Source organism: Monopterus albus, unplaced genomic scaffold (genome assembly GCF_001952655.1).
Source record: "Monopterus albus unplaced genomic scaffold, M_albus_1.0 scaffold63.1, whole genome shotgun sequence".
Lineage (NCBI taxonomy): Eukaryota > Metazoa > Chordata > Actinopteri > Synbranchiformes > Synbranchidae > Monopterus > Monopterus albus.
Window position 1 is genome coordinate 591395 of NW_018127943.1, and position 25076 is coordinate 616470.

At 40.3% G+C, this 25076-nt stretch overlaps 3 protein-coding genes across 5 annotated transcripts in view; all 3 read right to left on the minus strand.

Annotated features, from left to right (window-relative positions):
- Positions 1-300: 300 nt before the first annotated feature.
- Positions 301-12833, minus strand: tmem214 (transmembrane protein 214). 2 transcript variants are annotated; one of them, XM_020604063.1, is made up of 17 exons: positions 12571-12833; positions 9091-9284; positions 8431-8581; positions 8096-8230; positions 7353-7432; positions 7006-7111; positions 5951-6032; positions 5400-5501; positions 4685-4826; positions 4369-4460; positions 4188-4236; positions 3857-3964; positions 3470-3587; positions 3262-3358; positions 2371-2539; positions 2094-2245; positions 301-1440 (listed from the first exon to the last, which is right to left on the minus strand). In XM_020604063.1, the coding sequence occupies exons 1-17, from the start codon at positions 12719-12721 to the stop codon at positions 1314-1316; spliced, it is 2055 nt and encodes a 684-aa protein (XP_020459719.1). In that variant the 5' UTR covers positions 12722-12833; the 3' UTR covers positions 301-1313. The 2 variants fall into 2 exon arrangements, with proteins under 2 accessions (XP_020459719.1, XP_020459717.1); XM_020604061.1 differs by having other exon boundaries at positions 7353-7435.
- Positions 12834-15154: 2321 nt separating this feature from the next.
- Positions 15155-21337, minus strand: LOC109962400 (microtubule-associated protein RP/EB family member 3-like). Its single transcript, XM_020604088.1, has 8 exons — positions 21234-21337; positions 19601-19668; positions 19296-19420; positions 19052-19197; positions 18647-18806; positions 17287-17423; positions 16630-16782; positions 15155-15993 (listed from the first exon to the last, which is right to left on the minus strand). The coding sequence occupies exons 3-8, from the start codon at positions 19414-19416 to the stop codon at positions 15925-15927; spliced, it is 786 nt and encodes a 261-aa protein (XP_020459744.1). The 5' UTR covers positions 19417-19420; positions 19601-19668; positions 21234-21337; the 3' UTR covers positions 15155-15924.
- Positions 21338-22119: 782 nt separating this feature from the next.
- Positions 22120-25076, minus strand: part of LOC109962349 (dihydropyrimidinase-related protein 5-like) — a 16540-nt gene continuing 13583 nt past the window's right edge. For both annotated transcript variants that reach the window (XM_020604008.1, XM_020604009.1), the window contains 5 exons: positions 24558-24700; positions 24235-24442; positions 23870-24047; positions 23690-23771; positions 22120-22459 (listed from right to left, as the gene is read on the minus strand). In XM_020604008.1, the coding sequence (XP_020459664.1) occupies positions 22456-22459; positions 23690-23771; positions 23870-24047; positions 24235-24442; positions 24558-24700 (615 nt within the window). In that variant the 3' untranslated portion in view covers positions 22120-22455. The remainder of the gene's footprint in view (positions 22460-23689; positions 23772-23869; positions 24048-24234; positions 24443-24557; positions 24701-25076) is intronic.

Genomic DNA, 25076 nt, shown 5'->3' on the forward strand with positions numbered 1-25076 from the left:
TAATCTGGGTCACCACCAAAATCCAAAGTCAAAGTCCAATATCAATATTGGAACCTCTCACTGACAGACTTCACATTTCCACTTTGGAGCAAGAGGAGGCCCTTATGGTGACTGTTTCTCAACCACTATCCATCCATCCATTATCTATACCACTCAGTCCTGAATAGGGTCAAGGAGGGGCTGGAGTGAGCCAATTCCAGACAACCACACACACTCTAGCCAGATCCTGCACAGGGAGAACATGTAGACTCCTCAACCACTATTCTTAATGATTAAAAAATACAAATAAAAACACACTGAATGGGTCGAAGTCTTTATTATAAATCATTACATTATAAAGTAAGACATTATTCATTATCCATATATCCATCCAAACATCTTGTTCACAAGGAGAAGTGAGCGAATCAGCTGGTCATATTTGTGTGTACAGGAGGACACTGGTATAGGGTTAATCATGATCCCATCAATGAGCATAAACATGTTGTTGCACGCGCACGCACACACACACACACACACACACACACACACACACACACACACACACACACACACACCCCCCCAGCCCCTTCAAGTGGGAGTACACGGCTTCAGTGCTGATTTTAGTTCTGAAGCATGAGAGAGAGTGGATAGAAGATGAAAATGCAAAAACAAAACAAGGATAGACAGATTTCTTCTCCTTCTGGACCTTTTAAGACTGACTGGAGACTCCTTGTGTCCGCTCCGATTCATGCTGTCCAGTGTTCTGAAGGAGTCAGTCCACTGGCAGGTGGGAGCTCTTCCTCACAATATCTCAGCTGTTGAATGCTTTAAATTGTGATCTGCCCACTGGACAAAATATGGAAAGTGAAGCGGCACTCAGAGTTTAACTGACAGTATCTTTAATGGTTTGGACAAGTCTGTAATATGTTTTTTTTGGTCTTTTCCTTGCCCTTCACCAAAATATCACATAACACTTTTTAATATCTTTAAATAAAAACCGTTTATAAATCATCTACAAACCTACATTTTCTACAATTTACAGGATTTGTTTAAAGCAACAGCTGAAATTTGCTGTAGAAAACTCAAGGAGGGAGAGTGCTACAACCTCTGTGTCCAAAAGGACTGGTGGGGGGGGAAGAAAAAAAAAAAAAAATCTATACAGCAAAAAAGTGATTGATAAAATTTAGCCAAAGCAAGAGACAGAAGAGTTCCTTTGAGTGAGTCTGTTTGTCTGACCCCACAGTGTCCAGTAACGATTCTAGAGGAGTCGACACACTGAGAGGCAGCCTCTGTGTGTGTATACTTCTTCTTATGTTGCTACTATTTGTATACTATTACGCTCGCGTCAGCAGCTCCTGAGCCCACGTCTTGATGGCGGAGGTTGTGTGTTGCAGCAGCTGCCATGTTGAGTTGGTGAAGGACAAAGCGTGGCCCTGCAGACATGACACTGTCACCTTACCACTGCAAAAACAAAGAAATGCACGTTTGAGAGTTCACCCTAAAAACTACTGGTAAAAAAAAAAAAAAAAAAAAGAAAAAAAAAATCATTTAATGCAGCTTTGAATAAAACCAAACATGTTTGTCATTTTTAATTGGAGGTTACCTTCACAACTAAAAAGGCTATTACCTGTGAACTGGTTACAAGCAAACCAGGGGGAAGTTTAGTAACAAGTTGTAACATAACTTTCAAAAAGGCCATTTTTAAGGGGGACAAACAATGCAAAGACAGTTGTATTCAAGAATGAGGGAGAAATATCCAAGTATGTTGTCTAACCAGCATTTGATCACTGACATGTAATTTAACACAAGGCAGGTACTCAAAAATGTTTAATTTAATTACTGCTGTTTCTGAAATATTTTCATAGTTTTCATTTCCATATGTAGAGATATTCTACATATATTCTTATATTTATATTAGGTTTGTTTGCCTGTTTTTGCTTTGATACAATTTTAAAATGTTTGTTTTTACGAATATATAACGAATGGATGACTCTAAACTCAATAGCCCATAATAAAGTGAAAACATGATTTCAGACATTTCTGCAAATTATTTAAAAGATCAAAAACTACGTAAATGTTCAGGCCGACTGGAAAGGTAGCCTCAGAGTACTGACTTGCAGGAGTCCTCCAGGTTGGTCCATGCTCGCTGTAGCAGGTTAGACATGTACACCAGTGCTGGCAGGATGTAGTTCTGATGGAAGAAGAGCAAGAGCTCCCTTATATACGCCAACACCTGGAACACACTGTCTGGGGTGCTGGTGTTGACCTTGGCAAAGACACACAGAAAGAAAACGTCAGTCACAATGAAATGACTTTTTTTTTTAGCATCTTTAATTCAAAAGCAAATACAAACAGCATGAGGTAAACATCACCATTTATACTTAGACTCACCCATTCTATGACCAGTGGTGTCTTTTCTCTGACCCAGAGGACCAACTGTGTAGTGTTGTCTGAGACATACACAGCCACTGCTTTTGCCTTTTCTAAACCTTGTTCCATTAGTGGCCCCAAAACCCGTGCACACTCAGAGTAATAATAAGGAGTGTTTGTCTCCAGCCAGCTACAGAAAATGCAAAATGAACATGTGCATCAACAGTTTTTCAACATACAAAACAGATCACAGATGTGTCATGGGCCCTTTGGTCAGTAGGTTCATGAAGTTAAATTATTTAGTTCTCAGAGAACAAAAGAAGAGTTTTACACAGCTACATGCAAAACCCAGTTGGTTTTCAAAATAACTTGTTGCTCTAATTTTCCATCCCAAAGCAATTTACTGCAATGTGTCCCTTACTGTATATCTAGTAGACTAACTTTTTTTTTTTTTGTCTGAATAAAATACTATGGGATATTTTACTACTAGCTGTGTACTATTTTGAATGTATTCGGTTCTTTATTATTCATAATGAAGTGGCCATTGAGTGTAATAAAGCAGCAATATTACTGTAAACACTAACCTAAAACCAACTATAAGCATTCAAAACATTACTCTAGGCAAGTATTTCAGCTGATACCGAGCCATTAAGCCAGACAGTGAACAAACTGCATTGTACACATCAGCGTAAACAGGAAGTGAATCAGATACCAGCTTCATACGGAAAATATCCTTATGCTTTGGGCTGATTGAGTTAAGAACTGTATAGAAATCAACAGGGACACAGGCTGAAAAGAGCCAGAGAGACACAGTACCTGGCACACTGTGGATGGGAATTCTGCGAGTCTGCCAGAGGACCAAGCTACTAACATGTGGTATACATATAGTAGGAGTTAAGGATGATGTATTACCTGAAGCCCTGCTTTGAGTAGACTGTTATTTTGCCCCAGGCCTGCTGAGATACAGCTGTGACCCCTGAGCCGCGCAGAGACCTGGCTGTGGTGGAATCTGAAACACAACAACCATTACAAAAACTCAAAAGCAAAAGAAACAACTGATCTAGCTCTGCAATAAACAGAAAGACTAGTGATGGTGATGAGCTATGGTACTGACACGGACCTGTGAAGGAGCCGTGAGATCTGATGTCGTGTACAATGAAGCCGCCAGCAAACACAAGCAGAACCATGAGCAGTTTGGACCAGGGGAACCCCTGACCACGCATCTTCACCTGCAGATTCTGGAGACCAAAACAAAAGAACCTTACAGTGACAAAATACAAAACTATTTTTTATTAAGTGTTGGATACAGTTGTTTGGACAAGCTGGGCAAATTACATATGTGTAACCTTTTAATCCAAGTGAAAAAATGAAGTACAACCCTGCAGAAGATATTAAGCATTAAACACTCCATTCCCAATAACTATCAAACACCTCTGTGTGGCATGAAGAGGTTGAGATCACATATGCTTTGCGGCTGAATTCAGCACTCACAGTGACTCCGTCTCACCTGGCACAGCTGGTGGCACTCCTGAAGGTCCTGAGATTCGATGCTGTCTCTCATCTCTTCATTGGTCACTCTGAAAGACTGGACTGTTTCTTCAAGGTTCTTCCGCAGCTGAAGATGACAGTCAAGTATAGTATGATCCAAGATACCACAAGGGAGAGTTTACACTTTTCCATTAGACACTGTTTATCCTGCTGTGTCACACTGAATTTGGCTTGATTAATACAGCAGTGTTCCTCTGTCTCAGTAAACACGCCTGATTTCTCTAACACACAATTTCCAGGGCGGTGAGTTTGGTTTAAAAACCATCAGGTGCCACTGCCAGGAGTCATACCTTTGGTGGAAGGACATTCCAGGACTTGAATAAGTGATTCAACAGCAGACTAAAATCAGAAAAGAGAAAAATGAATCATTAGCCTTATCCATCGTGTTCACTGTCAAAAATTTATTGTCATGTACACAAATAGTTCATTCCATAATGTTTAATTTGAAAACGTTAAGTGTGTAGAACTCACCTGGACTGTGGTAGGTGTTTGGTATAGAGCTGCCTCCACACTCCTAGACTCTGTACATCCACACACAAACACTCCGTCATGCTGCTGAGCAGCTGCAAGACAAATAACAGAAGAAGAGAGAAACAGAGGGAGAATGTCAATTAAAAGACAACACCAGCTCTGAACGCTTCTACTTCACACACTGCCTACTGCCAACTCTCAGAACTATTAACAGCATACTGAGCTGAACTACATCCAAACCTTTGTAGCAGCGGTGTTGCGTAAAAAGGATCTGTACAAGTTCTACCACAAATTTGTGTGTATGTGTGGGTCTTACCTCTCTTTTCATGTCATCTGGGCAGTGTGGTGTGGCTCTAGACAGAAATGATGGCAGGTATGTGTGTAATGTGCTTTCAGGTTTGGCTCCAAATGCGAGGACTTTAAGTCGAGGATAGAGACGCCGGAGTTGCTCCTGCAGACTGAACACAAACACAGATAAATACAGCTGCTGGGAGGTTTAAAGGAAAACCCACTAAAGCCTGGGACAAACCTGAAGGGTCACTGACACCTGCAAAGGTGGTTTCCACCAACTTGCACAGACTTAAAGGTCAGGAAGAAGCATGCACCTTATAGCTTGGTAACTTACACTCAATAACGTACTAAACAACTGGTGGCAGTCGAGCCCACAAGAACAGATTTTAAGTATCTTGGAATCATATTAGACTCACATTTGAAAAGCATGCTAAAAAAAGTAGGTTGTGCAGTTAGAGTCGACCTCAAATTTTTAATTCATAAGGAACAAACTCATGGGACACGGCACAAGTATTTGATTGTAATTTTTTTTTTTTTGTCAACTAGTTTTGGACAATGCCCTGCCCTTGTTCAGTTTAAGTTGCAATTGAAGACCTAGCATGTGAGGAATGAGTGTCTTGGTAATTTTAGTAAACCTTGGATACATCTGTATGTATAATGTAGTCTAAATGTAATTTAAATATTACTACCTGCAATGTCATTTTAACATTACATGACTGTGTAGCAGAATTTCCATTCACCTTGATGACAGAGCATTTTTGGGCATGAAAGCAAAATCCAGTAAAGGAAAGAACTCTTTAGGACCCATGATGCCGAATCCCTTTGTCAGGTTTGTATGAAGTCTGGAACAAGAAGAACAACAACATTTGGAGATTTAAGGTACATTTAAATGTAGTCAAACATTAAAAAAAAAGCAAATTCTTTAACAAAATATTGATGCAGTGTTAAAGGCCTAAAGAATCCAGTCACTGCTTGCAAAAGAGTCAAATTAATTTAAAACATCATAGGCTCTATGTCTCTGTGATTAAACACCTCTGCCAACCAGTCACACATCACAGGAACGGGACAGATGTGAGGTCACAGTGACCTTGAACTTGACCACCAAATCTAATCAGTTTGTTTTTGCCAAATTTGAAGAAATTTCTTCCAGCTGTGGATAAGGAAAGTAAATCTTTCATAGTCACACTTCAGGTGGATAGCGTAGGTAGGTGTAGTCAAACAAAAGGTTTTTGTTCTATTTTACATTACCTAAACAAACTAAAATAAAATAATATTTCTGAGACAAACTTACAGGAGAAGTCGCTCCAGATAAGCGAGGGCATATGCGGACAAGGACTTCATTCCCAGCACAGGCAGCATAATACCCAGCCACACTGAAACACGAGAAAAGCACTGGAATCACCTCACATGACTCAGAACATTTAGTTCTGACAATACATGTCAACATTTGGCCTTCTCAGCTTCCCAAGCCTAGAACAACTGCAGCCAGCAAAACACAGCTTGTGTGTTCATAAGCTTAATTATCTATTTCACATTGTGAAACAAACACTGTTGTCCAACATATTAAAAACTGGTGCAGCCTGAAGGATGAACGGGCTCCAGAGGCTTTTCTTATGTGATTTGACAAAGGAAAACAAGTTATTCCTCATATACTGCTTCACTGTTAAATACAAGATGGTTAAAAGGCCCTCTTGTGTAACCTTGTTGGTGACATTCACTGCTGCCATTTAAGACATCCCTTTGTCCTACTGCGTATCACACTAGAAATATTATGACATCAGGTCCAGTCTTTATCATTTCACAGTCCAGTCATATCAAAGCCTTGGGCTCAAAACAGGAAACACCTGATCACTTTTTTGCATTTCCTGATGACAACAATGGGGACCTCATAGTGCAGAGAATGTATCCTGCTGTTTTATTCTGATTACATGGAGCACATCTCGCATATACAGCTTTGCAAGCTGCCTCAGGCCGCCTCGCCTTAGTGGAGTCTGATGGTACTCTATAACCTTATTTTGCTGATGGAGGGTGTTATGTCATCTTCCAAGAATATTCATCCTCCAATGCCCACGTACAAACACCAGGCAAAGACCCGGAGCAGCACATAAGATTTAGAAGTCACCCTGTGTTTAAGACCACAGATGGCAGACTGTTGCTTCATTAACCCCCAGCCCAGAATTACTGTCAACACCATTTGTTGAGAAAGTGGGGGAAAGGAGAGAGAGAGACTTGGAGCAATACAGCTCTGAGGAAACCGGAATACTACGTCTACATATCTAAAGGAGTATATGGCTTTGTATTTGTGTGAAATTGTGTGTGTGAATTATTTGGGTGACTATATGTTACCTCTTAGTCCCTGGTTGAGGTCGTAAAATCCAGCTTGGCCCAGAGCCCACATGATGGTCAAACACTTGACTGGGCGATTCTGAACTGACCGCAATAGCTCCAAATACTAGGGAGGAAGGAATGAGGGAGGTCAGGGTTTTACAACATATTACTGCAAAAGACAAACCCCAAGAGTACATTACTGAACTGAAGTCTGATGCTCAGGTTATAGGTTGAAAACTACTTCAACTGTATACATTTTTACTGTTACTTAATATTTTAACAAGTACATTCAGAGCAGGGCAGTGAAGCAACAATCTACCAGTTATCTGCAGGATTCAAGGTCACTCTCTCACACACACACTCACCTCTGGCAGGTTTTGCGTGGCTATTTTGGGTTTGTCCTGTAGGACTGCCTGAATGCACACTCTGTAGCCATGCAGTGGTTCTACTAGAAACAGAAAGAAAAGATGTTGGGTGCTTATCAAGGTTCGTGTTTCGTCTGTTCTTGAATTCTGCCGCTACTGAACCTCAAATCAAGGTGAAATATTACAGAAGGATGACATGGAAGGAAAACCTGAATAAATGACTGGTCTCTTCCCAGATGACAGTGCCCCCCATTCCACAGGGCATGAGGGGGGTCACTGAATGGATTGATGGGTAGGAAAATGATGTGAATCATACACTGTGGCGTTCCCAGTCACCAGGTCTCAACCCAGTTGAACAGCTATAGATGTTGGAGCGACGTGTTAGACAGCGTCTCCACCACCATCGTCAAAACACCACATGAGGGAACATCGTCTGGAAGAATGGTGTTCATCCCTACAGTAGAGTTCAGAGACTTGGAGAGTCAATGTCAAGGTGAAGCTGTTCTGGTGTCATGTGGTGGCCCAGCACCTCACTGAGACACTTCTGGTTTTTCTTGTTCCTTCAGTTAGGTGTTTAACTGGGTTGACATCTGGTGACTGTGAAGTTCATTTATTTAGGTTTTTCCTCTGAAGTTGTCACCTGTCTGTAGCTCTGCACTGGAAATGCAGAAACAATGTAGAGTGAAAACAGTGATGGCTGAGGTCCAAACCACTTCCAGACCGTCATGTAAACTTTGCAGTACCTGACTGTCTGTCCAGCTCCCTGAGCATAGTGTAAATACAGTGGTCGAAGAAATCTGGCAGAAAATCACTGCAACGGCCGATGAGGCCTTTGATTACACCCCTCAGCTCTTTGCCTATTAGGCAGTATGGATAGTCTGGGAAAAAGACAGAAAAGTTGTATCTGAGCTAAGTGCTGATGTTTGACAAGTGCCACAAACCTTTGAATATTAGACAGTTTGCTGCAACACATCCATTTCTTTCAACAATTTAAACTCCTTAATGGCTATACTGAAAATACACATGCATTGTTCAGCATACTTCAGGGCTGATCAGAATTAAAACTACTCTGACCTACCAAAGGCGTAACTGCTCAGCGTGGGCTCGGTCTCTGGTGCGGTCAGATTGAGGTTGAGGTATCCTGCCAGATCTTTGACCCACACCGATGGGTTTTCTGGGAACAAGGTCTGACTGCGAGCCAACTGCTGTTTCAGATCCTCAACATCCAACTAAAGAGAGCAAACAGGATAAAAAATAAAAATATTAGGGCTGTCCACACAGAAACAATGTGTCCAGTATAAAAAGATGAGACTGTGCTTGAGCATGTGACAGATTTCCTGGAAGATGTTATAAAGCAATGTTGTTTCTGTCATCACATGAAGATATTTAGGGTCTTCAGAGGTTTAATAAAAACTATTTGCAGTACATTTATCTGGTCTTTCCATTCACTGAGAACAATCAGCTAAGTTCTTACACCAATATTAAGAATGATATATCAGTTGTAATCTAAAATGTTTGCAACAAACAAGCTGTCAGGGCAAAAAAAAGCACATACAGAAGTTTCAAACTAATATTTTTATTAAACTGCAAGAAAGAAGAATAAGAACAACCAGCTTTGATTGCATACATTTTTTAATTTCAACTTCCAGTTTATCAACAACCAGGTAATTTCAAAACTCAAATGTGACTTTCGATATAATATAGGTGTTAAGAGAAAACTGAAATGTGCATTACTCACAGCTTTGAAGGCTTCCTCGAGGGTCTTGTGAGTTGCAGGGGTGACTGTACTGCTAGATTGTGATTTCTTGGATGGTTTACTTGACAAGGGCTTTTTGTTTTGAGGCTCGGCCAGTGGTGGAACCTGCTCCTTGTTCTGTTTCTTCCCCATCTTCTCGAAGCCGTCAAACAGAGTCTCTGACATCTTCAGGGGCGCTGAGGGAAACAAGGCAACTTGGTTAGACACACCTCTGTGCATAATGAGAGACTACTTTGTTTGAACGGTCTACTGCTCTTCAACCATCTGTCCTGAAAATCAAGTTAATCTATGAAACCATGGCATTTCCCTCCCATCTAGCTCCTTCTCCTCACATTCAGTGACTTACTTGCCCCTCTCTCCATGACTTGTGTAATGGGATGCAATACTCAAGCAACACTCATAATTCACAGAGGAATAGGGCTAAGCAGCAGCAGAACTCCAAGTATTCCTGTGTGTTTCTTATTAGACCCCATTTATAAAAATAAATAAATAAAACCTAGATGCCATTCACTCAAGTTAAACTACACTTCATATGTGAACAAATGAAAGGTTTTGATGCCCAATACAATTTTTTTAGGCCTGTATACTAAAATTAAATGTTGAAGAATCCTCTTATCAAATTCAAAAATCGGGAGTATCCAGCACCATCCACACTGAGCTCCCAGTCTATCTACAGCATATGGTGCTGGACCAAGGCCAGGAGACAGTGAAGGCCCTCAGCCATCTGAACAACACTCCTCTCTGTTGTGGCCAGGGAAGTGCTTTTGCTCCCTGAAAACCAACAGAGAATGAGGAGTGGCTTCCCACAGACCATTCAGGTCCTCAACCAGGAAAACGCATCACCCATAGCCCCAGCATTCCAGTCAACACACTTGTGTTACCCCAAGCTTTTAGCATTTAGTACTTACTGGCAGTTTCACTTCACCACAATCACCTCAACCTGATGTTGCAGAATACTGCAGATTTCTGCACTTTATAGAAAATTGGTTAGCTTTATTAGTTTAATTTGTTCTCATTTGCTCTGTGTGCTTTATTTCACTTCTATCTGCTTTATCTTAATGGGTACAAGGCTAATAAGAGCGTCACAGACTGACCATGAGATAACCCCACTAGCCAAGCAAGGGACAGAAAAAGCTTATCAGTCTATTGCTTGGACAGCTGCCCAGACTGAGCAAGGATCACGGCCTTAACAGGGTGGGGTGGGGGTCATCACACCCCTTAGTGTTATGAAACAAGGGATGTTAATCTTGTAAACTGGACTTGAACCTGAAGGTGTCAGCATGACTTGCATTTGCCATGCAAGGTCTTTTTTTTTTTTTTAATAAAAAAAAAAAAAAAAATTATATTGACCAATGAAATAATAGTATATCACTAAGCAGGTCAGAGAGAAAGATGGGATGAAACAAGCACCAGGCAAGGAGGAACTATAGAGGGTATAAAAGGAGTGTCTCTAGCTCTGCAGTTCGAGCAGATCTGACAGCAGATCGAGAACTGTGTGGGTGAGAACTGGACCTTGACTGGCTATGGGAAAAGTTCTCCCACAAAAAGACATGAGTAGCAGTTGTTCATACTGAAGCCCAGTTGTCATCTCTGTGACTGTTTTAGCTTAGTAAGCATTACGAGAGGAACCTGATCTGTTCTATTCATGTTTATTAACAAGATGTTTCACATATAGACACATGAGGAAACAGACCACAGTGCACAAATCCTGTGCTTCTGATCAACACTCCTTCCTCAACTACCACCACTACAAAAATGTGCATTTCCAATTTTTGCTATGCAGTCTGGTATAATTTAAGACACAAATTACGCTGGTATTTACTGTAAGGAGGGCTGAAAATGTTAACCTGTTCCACAGAGATCACAGGTTTATGATGAATTTTAATTTTCCATTAGGCAGAGTGGAAAAAGCACTAGCACAAAACTTTTGTCTTTACTGCTGCAATTACTAAAGTAATATACAGTAAGAAATTAACTGTTGCAATGACATCTGACATTATGTTGACCCTTACTAAATGGAGGCATCTTCAAAGTTTGTAGCACATAAATCAGACAAACAACATATTGGACTTTGTCACATATCCTGTAATTTGTTTAGACACGTTGTGTAAAACAAGCCCAACATTTTGTCTTATCAGCTGTTACATAAGACCTTCACAAAATCTAGTATTTATGTGAAATGTAATCACATGCATACATGTACTGTCAACTGAACAAGGATACAAGACCAAAAAAAGCTAAACTGATATATTTTTATTTTTTTGACTGATGAAGTGATTTAAAGGAGGAACGTGGGTCTAATCTCACACAATGGACTGTCTCCCCCACAGGTTGGGCCAAAACCTACCTTCTCCCAGACTTCCTGTTTGGTCACTGGATTTAACAAATTAATTTAGGAAAGTGCCACCTCTTCAACTAAAACTGAAATAATGTAAATACTGAAACATGATTTTGAGCCACAGTCCATTCTTCAGGTGCACATTCACAAACTGTTTTAAAGTAGCTCAAAGTGGCTAATAAACTGCCATGCTTAGTTTGATTTTTGATTAATCTGTTGATTTTTTTCTCATCAAAACCAGAGCTGCAACAGTTAGTCAAACAGCACAAAATACTTAGCAACCAAATACTGTTTCAGCTCTGATGTAGTTTCACTATGATCGACAGAAAAGGCTGGAAAAACACTGAAACCTGCAAATTCAGGTAAAGGGCTGCCATCTAGCTAAACATTTAAAACAGAGCATAACTAGATTTACGGTATACGTAATTACATTTTCACTACTCATTGAGAAAAAATTACGCAATAATAGCTCATCTCTCAGAAGTCACAGCTGTCACTGCAAGGATACGCTAACTGGTAATAAGCTGGTGCCTAATTCGTGTGCCCGGTCTTATGTCCACCTACAATGAAACAACAACCCTGAGATGCATTCAAAAGCATAGCGGCAGCATAAAGTCAAAAATATAACACTAATACACAAGATTCAGCATCTCAGTGATCACGATGCCACTGTTGACAACACTGCTGCTAGCATGCTGATTGCACATGCTAGGTGGCTAACATTCTGGTTGTGTGTGGCCAGAGCGCATAGCCCGGAAAGGACAGTTACAGATGCATGTGTCAGCAGCAGGGAACCTAAAGTATGCCCACATTGGTAAAACCCCACAAGGGACAACATGAAATTATCGTAGGAAACACTGATCGTAGCTGCGATAGCTAGCTTAAATTACATGACAGCTATGGGCCATCTTCTTATACAACAAAACCCCAGTGAAGACACCAAAATGTTGAAATTAAAAAGAGTTAATTCACTCTTTTTAGTTTCAACATAATTTCAACTTAAGTGCGTACATACAGCCTGCGAGTAGTAGTCCTTTTCCTTTCATTGAAGCATTAACAGTGAGGTAAACGGACCACGGAGCAGTTGACCGTGCGTTAGCCTACAGAGGGCCGTGTTCACTTACGTCTTGATGGCTGGTTAGATTCGCCCAAGGCTTTCCGTGCTCCGCTGCCGCTTTTCTTCTCACTCGGGTTCTTCCCTCCTCCCGAGCTGTTATTCTTCTTTCCTTTCTTCACGACCTCCCATTTTCCGGCTGAGCCATTATTTGAAGCCATGTCTCTGGTCCCGGTGGGGTTTCGTTAGCTCTGGGTACTAAATCAAATCAGGATGACGGGACGCTCAGTCAACGGCTCCGATCATTTAAACGTCCGCGTGCCACGTCGCTTTGTCAGCACGACGTCACGAGTGATGCGTTTGATTTAATAAAATATCTTAAAGGTTTTCCTCAAAAAACTCAAATGCTCTGAATATTTTAAAATCTAAGCTTTCTCTAGGTTCATGTCAAAACTATACATACTTTTAATTGACACAGTGATGTGTAAAATATGAAACAGGTTTATCTAAAACACAACTGGCGTCTGAATATGAGTTTAAACAATGGGCGTATTTAGGAAAACAATTACCCATGAATCGGTCAGCATCGGTCCATGGCCAGAAATGTAATCAGCATCCATTTACCAATAGATCCATCATGCTAAGTAATATTTCAAGAAATAAATGTAGACAGTTCTCCAGTTCCAGCTTCTCAAATGTTAGAATTTGTCCATTAAGTTATCTGATCGTCTTTGAGTTTTTGGACTGTTAAAATGTCAGAGAGATGTGAGAAAATTATGATTTTTCACTACTTTCTGACATTTTATAGACCAATGATTCACTGCCACATTGTGAAAATGATAGATTAATCAGAAATTAAAATAGTCAGTTGCAGCCTAGTACAATATTCATCAGTAAACTCAAATGACAGAAAACCAATTACAGACAAAAGAAGCACTTTGAACCAGTCTCCCTGGACCCTGAAAAATGCACGGGCCATTTCTTTGACCCTTATTGGACATTTCATAATCATTAACTGATAGCTGCTTCAAATTAACACTTATAATGTTTTTAATACGCCCCTGATGTACTACTATGTAAACATACTAAAACAGGGCTCAAGATGATTAAACTGGTGTGCAGGAGTCCATCAGCGTACCTGTCATTTCACACTGGGACTGAGCCAACAAAAGGTAGGGAGCATGGACATGGACATCATTTTTTAATTATGCTGAAAACTTTACAAAAACTCAACACCTGGGAAGAGAGTAGTAAATTCAGCTCAGGAAATGCCCCAGATACATGACTTTAGTGTGAACCCACATCTGTTCTGCTAATATTTTTGTTTGTATTTTAACAGCAGCAAGTCAAATATGGAAGCATTTACTAATCTGTACTCAGAAGGACAAAAATGTTAAATGTTAAGCTTGTTTCCATTTTCTTGATGAAAGTGATATCAATATTGATATAAACTGGATCCGAGATCTGAACAGACAACACAAAACTATAGCAACAAAAAAATTAAAGATGTGCTTCAGTTGAAGGTTTCATCACAAGTTTAAACTCTGCACTACAAATGTAGTTTACTTCTTGTAAACACCGTTAGTGATTCTTCGAATAAGTGCCAGATCCATTTAAACCTGCCGCCATTTTCTGTCTGGCTGCTGTCTGTAGAAACAGTGGGTGATTGCTAGCTGCAGTGCCTCTCAAATGAGTCACTTAGTGTTGGAGACAAACCTCTTGGCTCTCTCTCAAGATATTCTCCATTCAATATGAGTGGAAACTATTAATGTTACACATTAATAGTGCTTTTGTTTCCTTAGTAATGCATCTCTCTCTTAGTAAATACTTATACAAGTACAAATAATTTATTTGTAACATGATGGCAAGACTTATTATCATCATGGTTGCACTGTGAATGTGTGTGATGTGAACAGTCTGTCAGAGTGTAAAACTGTTTTGCAGTAGTACAGCACCTGATAAATGAGAAATATTGCAGCATCAGATGACACGCACAATGATAAAATATGTTTCCTTGAACCTCAGAACTTTATTTCATTCCAGCAGTTACTCCAAATGATGCAGATTTATCACATGGTTGTCATGTTAACAAACAGTCTGAGAGGGAGTTTGATGTTTTCTTCTCTCAGACTGGTTCAACTAATGTCAGTCACAATAAACCACAGCCAGAGCTCCTTGGCAGCCACTGTGGTGTTTTAACGCTATGCGTCAAAACTCAATTAAATGCGGCAACAAATGAGTAATGATAGCAGCTAAAAAATTTAACTTAACACAGTCAAACATTAGTGTTTAGTAGTGTCTGTCTGTAGTCTTATTTCCTTTTCATTTTGCTCATTCCTAGAGTTCAAAGCCGGATATTTGTCTGATAAATACCTATTACACAGACCCCCTCTGACTTGGCCAGTGAGGAGCTCAAAGCACATAAAAAAACAAACCTTTTAAAACAAATCTACAAAATATAAAACTGCATCTTCCTGTATCTCCCTGGCAGCAGCCAGTCACTGCAGGTTGGCATTTTGGATCATTTCTGTCAGTTTGTTTTGCTACATTTAGTGCAAGACCTTCAATTTCACCAAATCCAAAGCTACATAGTTTTTCAGAAACTGTATAGAGCTGATTAAAAAAAAAAAAAAAAAAAGCAGAGAATTTAAAATCATAAATACACCATGCTGTCCCATGCACAAGCTGTCAGAACAGTTTTATGAGCAAGCCCTGCTCTGGTGGGACAACTTGATAGATAAAAACATTCTGTGATGGTCTGTTACTCTGGGACGACCTTTTTATGTACATGTGAACAAAGTCTGTGATATGTCTGTAGGCTAAATGTATGTTCATGTGTCATAATATGCATATATCAAATATATGCATGTGCTCTCCTAAAGGGCCTAACACAATTTATAATCTCACCATGTGAAATTTACCATCAAAATAGCTATCATAGATCACACTGTGTGAAAAATATTATATGGTTTCATTCATATATAAACTACTCTGCAGAGCACCCTGATGCCCATGGTGAGAAAAAGGGACCTGCCTCTTCAGACAGACAGGTTGACAGCACTGTTGGCTCCAGGCTGTCAATGCTGCATCCTTGTAATCTCACTGTACTAACCTACACCTCCAACAGAACAGACTAGCCCTGTAGCGCTGCCATCCCCTCTGGTAACAGGTTAGGATAAACTGAGTAAGCCAAGCCAGGCTAATGGGGCCTAGTCCAGACAGTCTGGGTTAAGTGTCCTTTGATCATTAGGCATTTAAGAAGCTACAACAAAGTCATTATGGATATGGACAACCACAGACAAGATAGGAGAATTGAGGGGGGACTGTAAAAAGTAAAACAAAAGGGAAAAAAGAGAGATGAGAATAATGACCAGGCAGGTTACAGGGTGAGAGGGAACAAACCACTGGTGATAAAGAAAAGAGTTCAGTACTCCTCCTGGTCTCTTCGTGCTCCATCATCAATTTCATCATCCTCTGGCGGCACAAATCCCTCCTGCCACAGAAACCTTAGGTCAGTGTACAGAAGGATGAGATCAAGAAGAAATTAAGAAAGAAACTGCAGTTGCAAAGAGAACTAAATGGCACTCAGAGAGTGCAAACCTCCTCACATAACTTTTTCAGCTGGTCACTCAAAAACTGGTTTTGTACATTCCAAAAACATTTCTGCATTTGAAAAAGAAAGAAAAAACTAAAAACAAGGAAAGTTTGGGTTCAGTCATTCTCCACTCTCTCTCTTAGCAGCAGGAGAGTGCACATAACACAAATACTGCTGATGAGTCCATTTCTGTCCTGTCTGTGCTCAAACCAAACACTAAAGTGGATGTGTGGCCGTAGTTGAAGCATCCACTGCTGTATGCAGCTGTATGGGGGACTATTTTTATAAAGTTCACTTATTGATGTTTGTACTGTATATATCTATAGTGAATAATTAGTGTGATCCCCAAAAATCCAATGCAACGTGACAACAACTTCACGTTCTATATAATGTTAGTGAGCTCAGCTGTTAGCACTGCAGTTTGGGAACAGACTGCCTTTTTGCATACTGGGAAAGTAATGTTACCTTTTCTATTGGAGGAAAACGACCAAGCCCTGGTATGATATATACAGTATGAGATTAGACTTTATTTACCTCTGTAGTGTACAGTATGCCTATGATTTTGGTGACGACTGGGTTGTTTTCATTTTCGTGTTCCTGGCAGATGATCTCGATGTCTCTCAGCTTTCCAAAGTAGAAGTCCCTTTCCTTCTCCAGTCCATCTGCAGTCAGTTTCAGATCCAGCAGCTGTGTGCAGGGACAGCCATGGGCAAGAGGTCAAAAGGCAGGTTAGAAAGTAAGAAGGCTACAGGTAAATAATATAACAACAAACACAGAAACAAGCAAATTATAAAGAATGACAATAATAAAAACATCACTGTTAAGCTCTTTAGGAGAAACAACAGTGGGTAAAAAATTGCCAGAAGAGAAAATAAGCAGCAGGTTAAAACTGAGAATTGACAAAACTCTTGCATCAAAACTTACAAATATATCAAATATATACTAAAAATACATTTCTCATTAATCAATAAGCCATTTAATTACAATTTCATTAACACCCTTCAACCTACGCATCAGACTATAACAATGTGAGAATATGTTGAGTCAGTCTGCTTCCAACGTGGCACAGCTGGGATCCACTTGTTGTTCTCTACATGACATTATTTGTGCCAAAACGACTCTCATTAAGAAACGAGTGTCAGAGCAGTTTTGAGGAACAGCCAACTGTCTGAACAGTCAGAGCAGTAGTACCTGCTGGTTGAGCTCTACAAGCTCAGGGTCTCCTCCATTACGGGCCACGGGAGTGTTCCTGCGGGGTGCCGCTATGTTGATCTGTCTCTGTGGGGGAGGAACGCTCTTCAGCGCTGTGGGAGATGTTCTCAAGGGACCTAAAAAAACAGACACCCCCACAAGTTTAAACATTTACATGTTGGGAGCCTCACTGAAGCCTTCCTTTAGCTCCTAACTCTAATAGGGTGACAATACAAGTGCATCAGATTAATTAAATTTTAACAAATGCAGCGGTCAATGGTCAACACTGTAAGTGTGACCCAAAGCACGTCTTTATGCTTTATGCATTTTTACCTGTACATGAGTTCTGTCAAAGTGTACAGCAGTAATGCAGCTTAACACATAAACACTGACAAAGATTTGCAGTTGGTGTTGTTGAGCTGCTGAGCAGCTGTTTTCACTGCCTGGCCAATGTGGACAAAAATAACCTTCATTCTTAATCTCAACCGACTTCTGACCTTCGTCAACAAGTCCCTTGAAGTGATGAGGACTGGCCCAAATTTCCTCACTTTACAAAGTTTCCTCAGCATCAGGCCCTAAAAGGCCTCATTTCTTTTATCTCTCACACACACACACACACACACACACATATTCATCCTTTTAGGATGTCCTTGTGGTGTGTTTTCATTTTATTACATTAAAAAATACCAGTGTTTTGATAGGTTTTAGCCCATTTGCTACCAGACATATATTTCACACTAATGTTGTTGTTTACTGTATTACATTTTTGTCTTGCCTGTGTGCCTGTGTGCCAAACACCACAATTTGCAACCAAACTCTTTGTCACAATGCACAAATGCTTATTATCTCCTATACAGAGCACGGGACAGTTGATGCTGTTACATGGCAACACTGTGTTTGATTTTGTTCATGTTATGTTTTTTTCCTTTTGACATTCTGTTTACATGCCGCAACTCCAAATCCCATGTGGCATATGTTGTGAAGGGAGACTGCCTTATATGGACACTGTGTGTAAAACTGCTATAAAAACTAAAATTATACAGTACAGTATACCTGTTCAAAGCACTGCAGCTGCACACAACTACAGAGATGCAATCACAGCCCACAAAATATCAGAAGAGATCAACCCAAAAGTAACTGACATTGTTAATGTTGGTGAAACAGTCTTCAGGCAAAGACAGGCACATACACAAACAAGCTCATTGGAGGGGATGTTACCTGAACGAGAGGCTCTTTTAGGTTTGTGATGAATCGGCTCACCTGGGTTAGAGGTGAGGATGTGGTTGTATGAAGAGGTGCGAGCACTATGTCTCTGAGATACAGTAACACACAGCTGTTTCCTTCTGTGTGTGTGTTGTACCTTGGTTAGGCGGAGTCGGCGTTCCCTCGTGGCCCTGCCGTGACAGTAGGGGGTCGTATTCTTTCCCATCATAGTTGGCATTAAAAAACTTCTTAAACCACTGAAGGAATTCAAAGTTGTCCTGGAATTTCCCCTTCACCAACCTCTCCACAGGGATGATCTGAAAAATAAAGGCAGAAGGAAAACGGAAGTAAGATTGTTGTATTATTGTTATTTAAACAGTAGAAACAACAATGCTAATCTCAGCACCTGATTTAGATTTAGCTTCTGTCTTAAGTCTTTTGATATAAAATGTGTCTTAGTTTTAATCAAATTTTAGTCATTTGAGTTTTTTAAGTTTTAGTCGTCAAAGTCTAAAGACATGTTTGTCAAGCATGTGTACTGTATGTGTGTGTGCGTTCTTACCTTATCCACTTTCATTCGCTTGAATGCAGCCTGTAAGACCTTGAAATTGTTGATGTATTCATGCTCCAGTTTAGCATTAAACTTTACTTTTTTCAACAGTATGCACCCTGGAAACAGCATGTCCATGAACTGACAGTAAGCAGCACCTAGGAAAAAACAATCACACACATATCTAGTTTTTTAGTTGAATATACGTTTTCAACTTAATTACTAGCTGAACATAAAGAACAGTGTTTGTGTTCACCTGAACAGAGCTGCTCAATCTTTGTGTAGGTGAGCTGAAGAGAGTCGTTGACCCACGCCAACATGTCATGGCGACTCAGGTTCTCTATGGTCATAGAGGTGGAGTGGACATTCACCGCCATCCTCCTGTTTCACAAAAAACACAAGACACACACAAGCACATGCACGCAGTAATGACTGTTTGATCATTTATACATAAGACTATAAATATGGGTCTTTTGCATAATGGGTATTTTACCTTTGAAACATGACAGTATATACTGTATGTTTTGTTGATGATAATGCCAACATACACACTTTACTCACCTGTGCAGGGTGTGTATTGGGTGTGAAGTGTTCAAATCAGGTTGTGCTGGACCACTTTAGAGAAAGACCTGCAGAGAGAAACCAGCACCATGTGGGATGTCACTCCTGCCATACAACAAATTTACTGAACTGGCAAATCTGAATTTTCCTAATGTTTGTCTTTGTATGTGCCCTTTTCAAGGGCCAGAATTTTTTAATATAACCTCCACAGGGTTACAAACCACAGATGAACTAGCAGTCAGTCACTAGTTTTCTCTCTAGGCCACTAATCTCTGCCTCAATTAATCCTTTTAGCCCAAGTCCAATATGCTGTAACCCATCATAGGTCACAGAGGCAGCTCAGATCCCCAGTAGGTGTATTCATCAGGCAAAAGAACCAATATAGCTACAATTCATCAAACTTAAACTTTGAGATAAGGAAAAATCCAACAATACCGAAGCATTTCCTGTGAACTGACTGCCACCAAAATAAACAACACACAGGATATGGTGCTGAAGGGAGGTAATGTGCTAATTTGGCTGTCACTAGGGAATCTGCCAGTCTTTTGGTGAGTGCATACACTGAGCATGAGTCAGTAACACATTACACATATCTACTTTGACTAATCTGTAAATTGTAAATGTAAAAATGCTGTTTTTAAGATTATTTAGCAAAATTGCACACCTGAAGCAAAAACAGTACAAGCAACAATCCAGTCTCTAAGACCTGTTTGTTTATGTGAAAGACAAATAGTCAGTTTGAATCCAGAGCGACAATGATGCAACAAAAAATTATTACTGCCTATTAGGTTATGCTTTTATTAATTTGTTATCAGTAGAGCTGAGAACTCAGTTAGCTGCAAACATTAATCAGTAACGATTTTGATAATCTGTTAATTGTATGAAGTAGTTTTAAAGCAAAAATGACATAAAAATGTCTGTCACACAATGAAATGTGAAGATTTCTTGCTTGAGTTTTGTACAAGAAATGGCCAGAATTGACTCATTTGACTATGACAGTAGTTATGATACATTAATTACATCTACAGATACAGGTGTAAGGATACAACCATCTAATTTGTAATTGAGTACATGTAACTATTACTGGGTATAACTGCGTTATAAGCTCTGACTGTTCCATCTAGAAAATACGTGATAATACGCGTAAACCCTCCTGTGTTTGACTGGTTATATGTAAACGTTAGAGCCTGGTGCCAGCCGGTGTCACTGTCAGCCCGGTGTATTGACAGTTGCCATTACAGCCGTGTCACGGTGCGACACACGCCGCTACCTCTGTGCGACTCCACTGTAATCCTGCTAACTAGCTCCTAGCTAACTAACTACTTACACTGCTAACGCTGGGTGTCGAGCTGAGTTAGCGTTTAGCCTTTATTGTTAGGCTTAGAGGATTTCCAGATAATTTAATTTCAAAAGAGCGATGTTATAGAACTGAAAAATACATAGAAGTGTACATGAAAACGGCTAACGTTACTCCCCTCTGGAGGCCTTTTCGATAATACACACGCACATTACCTATGAAACTACGGGAGGGTTAAACTATTTATCTGACACGTAAATTAAATAACGCAATAAATAACCCAATTCTATGCGTAAATAGGAGCATTTTAAGTTGAGCTGAGTTAATATTACTCACGGAAGCACTCAGACTCCTTCTCTATGTCGTCCTGTTGTTTGTAATGATGAGCTTCTCCGTTGCTATCACTCCGTCTGTCGCCTCAGCAAAGCTCCGCGAGACTGTTCCAAGTAAACCGCCGCCAGTGCGCATGTGCGAAGCAGTTGCACGCTATTCTCATTAGTTTTAGTGAAACCGGTCTCTAGTGAGCAGCCATGATGAAGATGTGGTACGACAGTATGACTGCGGCCCAAGTTTAGCCATTAAGCTTCGCCCGTTTTCTAAGCTTACACTGAAAATTTGAGTTCACATACAAGACATAATTATCGAGTGTCAGCGAGTGTTTGTTTATTATTAATATCATTATTATTAAGCTCAAATAACCCTGTGACTGATTTGTGACTGATTGCACAACTTAAAGTCAGTGGTCACTTTAATGTCATTGTAACCTCCCTCTCTCCACTATCTGAACTCTACACAAACACATTTTATTAAAATCTTGATAACAGTCTTTAACACTTTCTTTGCACATATTGCTTATTACTATTATAATTGTTCTAGCGTTCTGTATTTTATTACTAATTGTAACTTGTGCTCTGCAGCTGTAACACCTTAATTTCTTCTACAAGGCATCAATGAAGCATTAAAGTAGCCTATGTCACATGATTCAGCACAAGTAGACTATACAGATATTTTACTTTTTTATCATCTCATCGACAATTTGTAATTGCATTGACCTATTGTTGTCACAGCCTGATTTATAAAAAATATTTTCAAACAGTTCGTTTATCATATCTTCCTATTGCATTTGTAAATAAATGAATAATGTAGCTATTTTTTGCTAAATTTTACAAATTTATACATAGTCCAACTGTGACCACAAATCTTGGCATTTCAAAAACAATAGATGACACAAGGGAACCATCAAGAGGTGTTTTTTCCCCCCACTTTATTATTTTGCTGTTATTCTCGTGATAAGAAACGAGTAGCCACTTACAGATTCCACAGGTTTACTGTCCAACACAAGAATCTACAGACAACCACTGACCAGTCACATTGTTGTCGAAACAACAAAACCATCCAACAATAACATTACTGAAGGTTAAAAAAACAAAAAAAAAAACAGCACCAGTTGTTGTGAACCTGTGGTGCTCAGGAAAAACTTCACTCTGTCTCCATGTGATGGTCTTCATGCATGGGTGTCACTGTGGTACGGGTGATTCACATTGGCACATTTACTCCTTCAACTAAAACAAACAAACAAACAAACATCCTAAATATACTGTACAGTGCACAGACAAGAAGATGTGATCTTGTATAAATGTAATACTGCTAGGCAGGAATGAGACACCGGGGGCGGGGGATCAGTGGTTTTTTCAACTTGTGCAGTTCAATCTTCCTGCACTGTGGAGACACTGCTCTAATAACAACCCCTTTTATTTTCATAGAAATAGGAAGTTAATTTCCAAAATAAAGTTCAAAAAACATCACTGACACGCAACAACATAATATCATTTGCTTTCACCACTTTCAGGTTACTTTGTGCACAGTCCTGGAAACCATTTTCTGCTTGTTCTTCCCACTGTGGTCTTTAAATCACATACGCACAAAGCATTTTGAAAGCTCTAAAGTTACCACCATGATGACTGAGTTCCATATCAGAAATGCCTACATTTAGCTGCCAGGGGATCATGATCAGAGTTATAAACCCAGGTAAACGTACAGGTGGTATACTTCCATAACTCAGTCTATAGACCCTGATATGCTGCAGGTGTGGCTGGGATGTTTCCGGGACATGTGTGTCAGTCAGTGGCAGTGAAAGTAAGAGGATGGATGGGGTCAAGTCTGACTATTTAGAGAGTGTAGCTATAGGATCACACGCCGGTCGAAGCAGTTGAATTTCATCACCACACAGGGCAATTCATCCATTGGTAAGAAAACCACTGTCAGAAGAACCCACGCTAACAGAATCCACACACACATCTTGATATGAGTCTAAACTACAGTGTCTACAGGGTACTGTGTGTGTGTGTGTGACAGGGGTGTAATAGATACCTCACTGAATCCTGTTCTACTATTTTAAATAATTCAGTCAATATTAGTTCAAACCATTAAAAACTGTACTGGTTTAGAGCTTTCACAGTTTGTTTAGTTCATTTCTTCATGGCACACGAGCAGAATTTCTCAGCATTAGTATGCTCAGCTTGAATTTGGCAAAACATTTAAAATTCTTGCATAGCCCTTCACTTTTGTGTAATTAAACAGGTCAGCCCCTCCAATTAAAACACAGATTAGATTTGTAAAAGTCACTTTGGCAAATCATCAGTTAGGTTGTCACCAATCACAGACACGTACTTGAATTTATTATCTCCTAACTTGAATCCTGTGATTGAAAATCAGTGCAGTTTTCCTGGTTGCTCAGAAATATACAAAACAAGGAGGCTTGGACAACTGAAGCTCCAGCACCAAGGGATTACCAAATACCACTGGAGCGACCACCAGGAGGGGCCAGGATCCGAGCCGAGGACCTCTTCGGGATATGGTCATCAACCTGAGACCCTGTGAGAGAAATATACAAAATGTAGTTTCAGTCACAACATTACAATGATCAAAGCTGAAGTTAAATTTTCACTGGGATGAGTTTTATTTCCGCCTACCTGAAAGACTAAAAGAGGACTCGTGGAGGTCCCGGATGCCCTGGTGCACTCGGCCACAGGGTTTGTTTGGCGTCTCTCCATCTACAGGGCTCAATCCGAACTCCTTCTTCATAGCGTTTGCCACCTTGGCCACATCACCAGAGTATGGATCCCTGACAACCCCTTTATAAGCCTGGACCTGAAACAGAGAGGGAGGAGATGAAAGGAAAAGAGTTTAACCATTTTCAATAACCATGCTAGTCATCACCAACAATTAAACTAAAATACTTTTATCAGAGTAAATACAGTAATATACAGTATTTTCAGTAAATCTCTGTAGTGAGGAAAGTGAGGCCAGAAACGTGAATGTTTGAAAGTGAACATACCTTTTCTCTCTGCACCATTTTCTTATAGAGATAGTCAGGGAACATACGCTGAGGGTAGAACTTTCCTGATCCCTCGGCACACATGAACACACCATTCTCACAAACCAAACGTCCTCGGCTGATGGTAACTAGAGGAACCCCATGGCAGCGCATCCCCTCGTAGAGATTGAAGTCTCCGCCCTGCACCTGAGTGCTCACAGAGATGGTCCTACACAGGAAAGCCATTGTTACCATTGAGTTTGTTCTGCATTAAAACATGAACCAGGATGATTAATCTATGTTTGTGAACTACTTTTTCTTGTAAATATACAGTAGCTACACACCTTGTTGCATCTGGATCCCAGACCACCACATCGGCATCAGCCCCGGGAATAATACGACCCTTGCGTGGGTACAGGTTGTAGATCTTTGCAGCGTTAGAGCTCGTCACTGCCACAAAACGATTTTCATCCATCTTTCCTGTAACCTGAAGGTGTTAAGGTATCAAAGATACAACTATGACATGAAGCTATGATTACTCTATGACTGTGAATTCATGCCAGGAGACTGATTATTACTAATGAGGGATTTTCAATATCATTTATGGGGGTTTGGTTTGGGGGCTGGTGTTAGGCTATTCTCATATTTGGATGTCCTTACACAACATTGATGCATCCATCCATCCATTTTCCTCCGCTTATCTGGGACCGGGTTGTGGGGGTTGCAGTCTAAGCAAAGATGCCCAGACTTCCCTCTCTCCAGACACTTCCTCCAGCTCCTCCGCGGGAATGCTGAGGCGTTCCCAGGCCAGCCGAGAGACATAGTCCCTCCAGCGTGTCCGGTGTCTTCTCCGGGGCGTCCTC

What these genes read in the sequence shown, in the direction of transcription:
- tmem214 (XM_020604061.1), bottom strand. Translation starts at nt 12,721, where the DNA reads ATGGCTTCAAATAATGGCTCAGCCGGAAAATGGGAGGTCGTGAAGAAA. An exon ending in CCACGCAAAACCTGCCAGAG is followed by an intron (nt 7,112 to 7,352) that starts GTGAGTGTGTGT and finishes CTTCCTCCCTAG; the next exon opens with TATTTGGAGCTATTGCGGTC. An exon ending in AGTGCCACCAGCTGTGCCAG is followed by an intron (nt 3,588 to 3,856) that starts GTGAGACGGAGT and finishes TTTGGTCTCCAG; the next exon opens with AATCTGCAGGTGAAGATGCG.
- LOC109962400 (XM_020604088.1), bottom strand. Translation starts at nt 19,416, where the DNA reads ATGGCGGTGAATGTCCACTCCACCTCTATGACCATAGAGAACCTGAGT. An exon ending in AGCGAATGAAAGTGGATAAG is followed by an intron (nt 18,807 to 19,051) that starts GTAAGAACGCAC and finishes TTTATTTTTCAG; the next exon opens with ATCATCCCTGTGGAGAGGTT. An exon ending in TTGTAGAGCTCAACCAGCAG is followed by an intron (nt 16,783 to 17,286) that starts GTACTACTGCTC and finishes CCCTGCACACAG; the next exon opens with CTGCTGGATCTGAAACTGAC.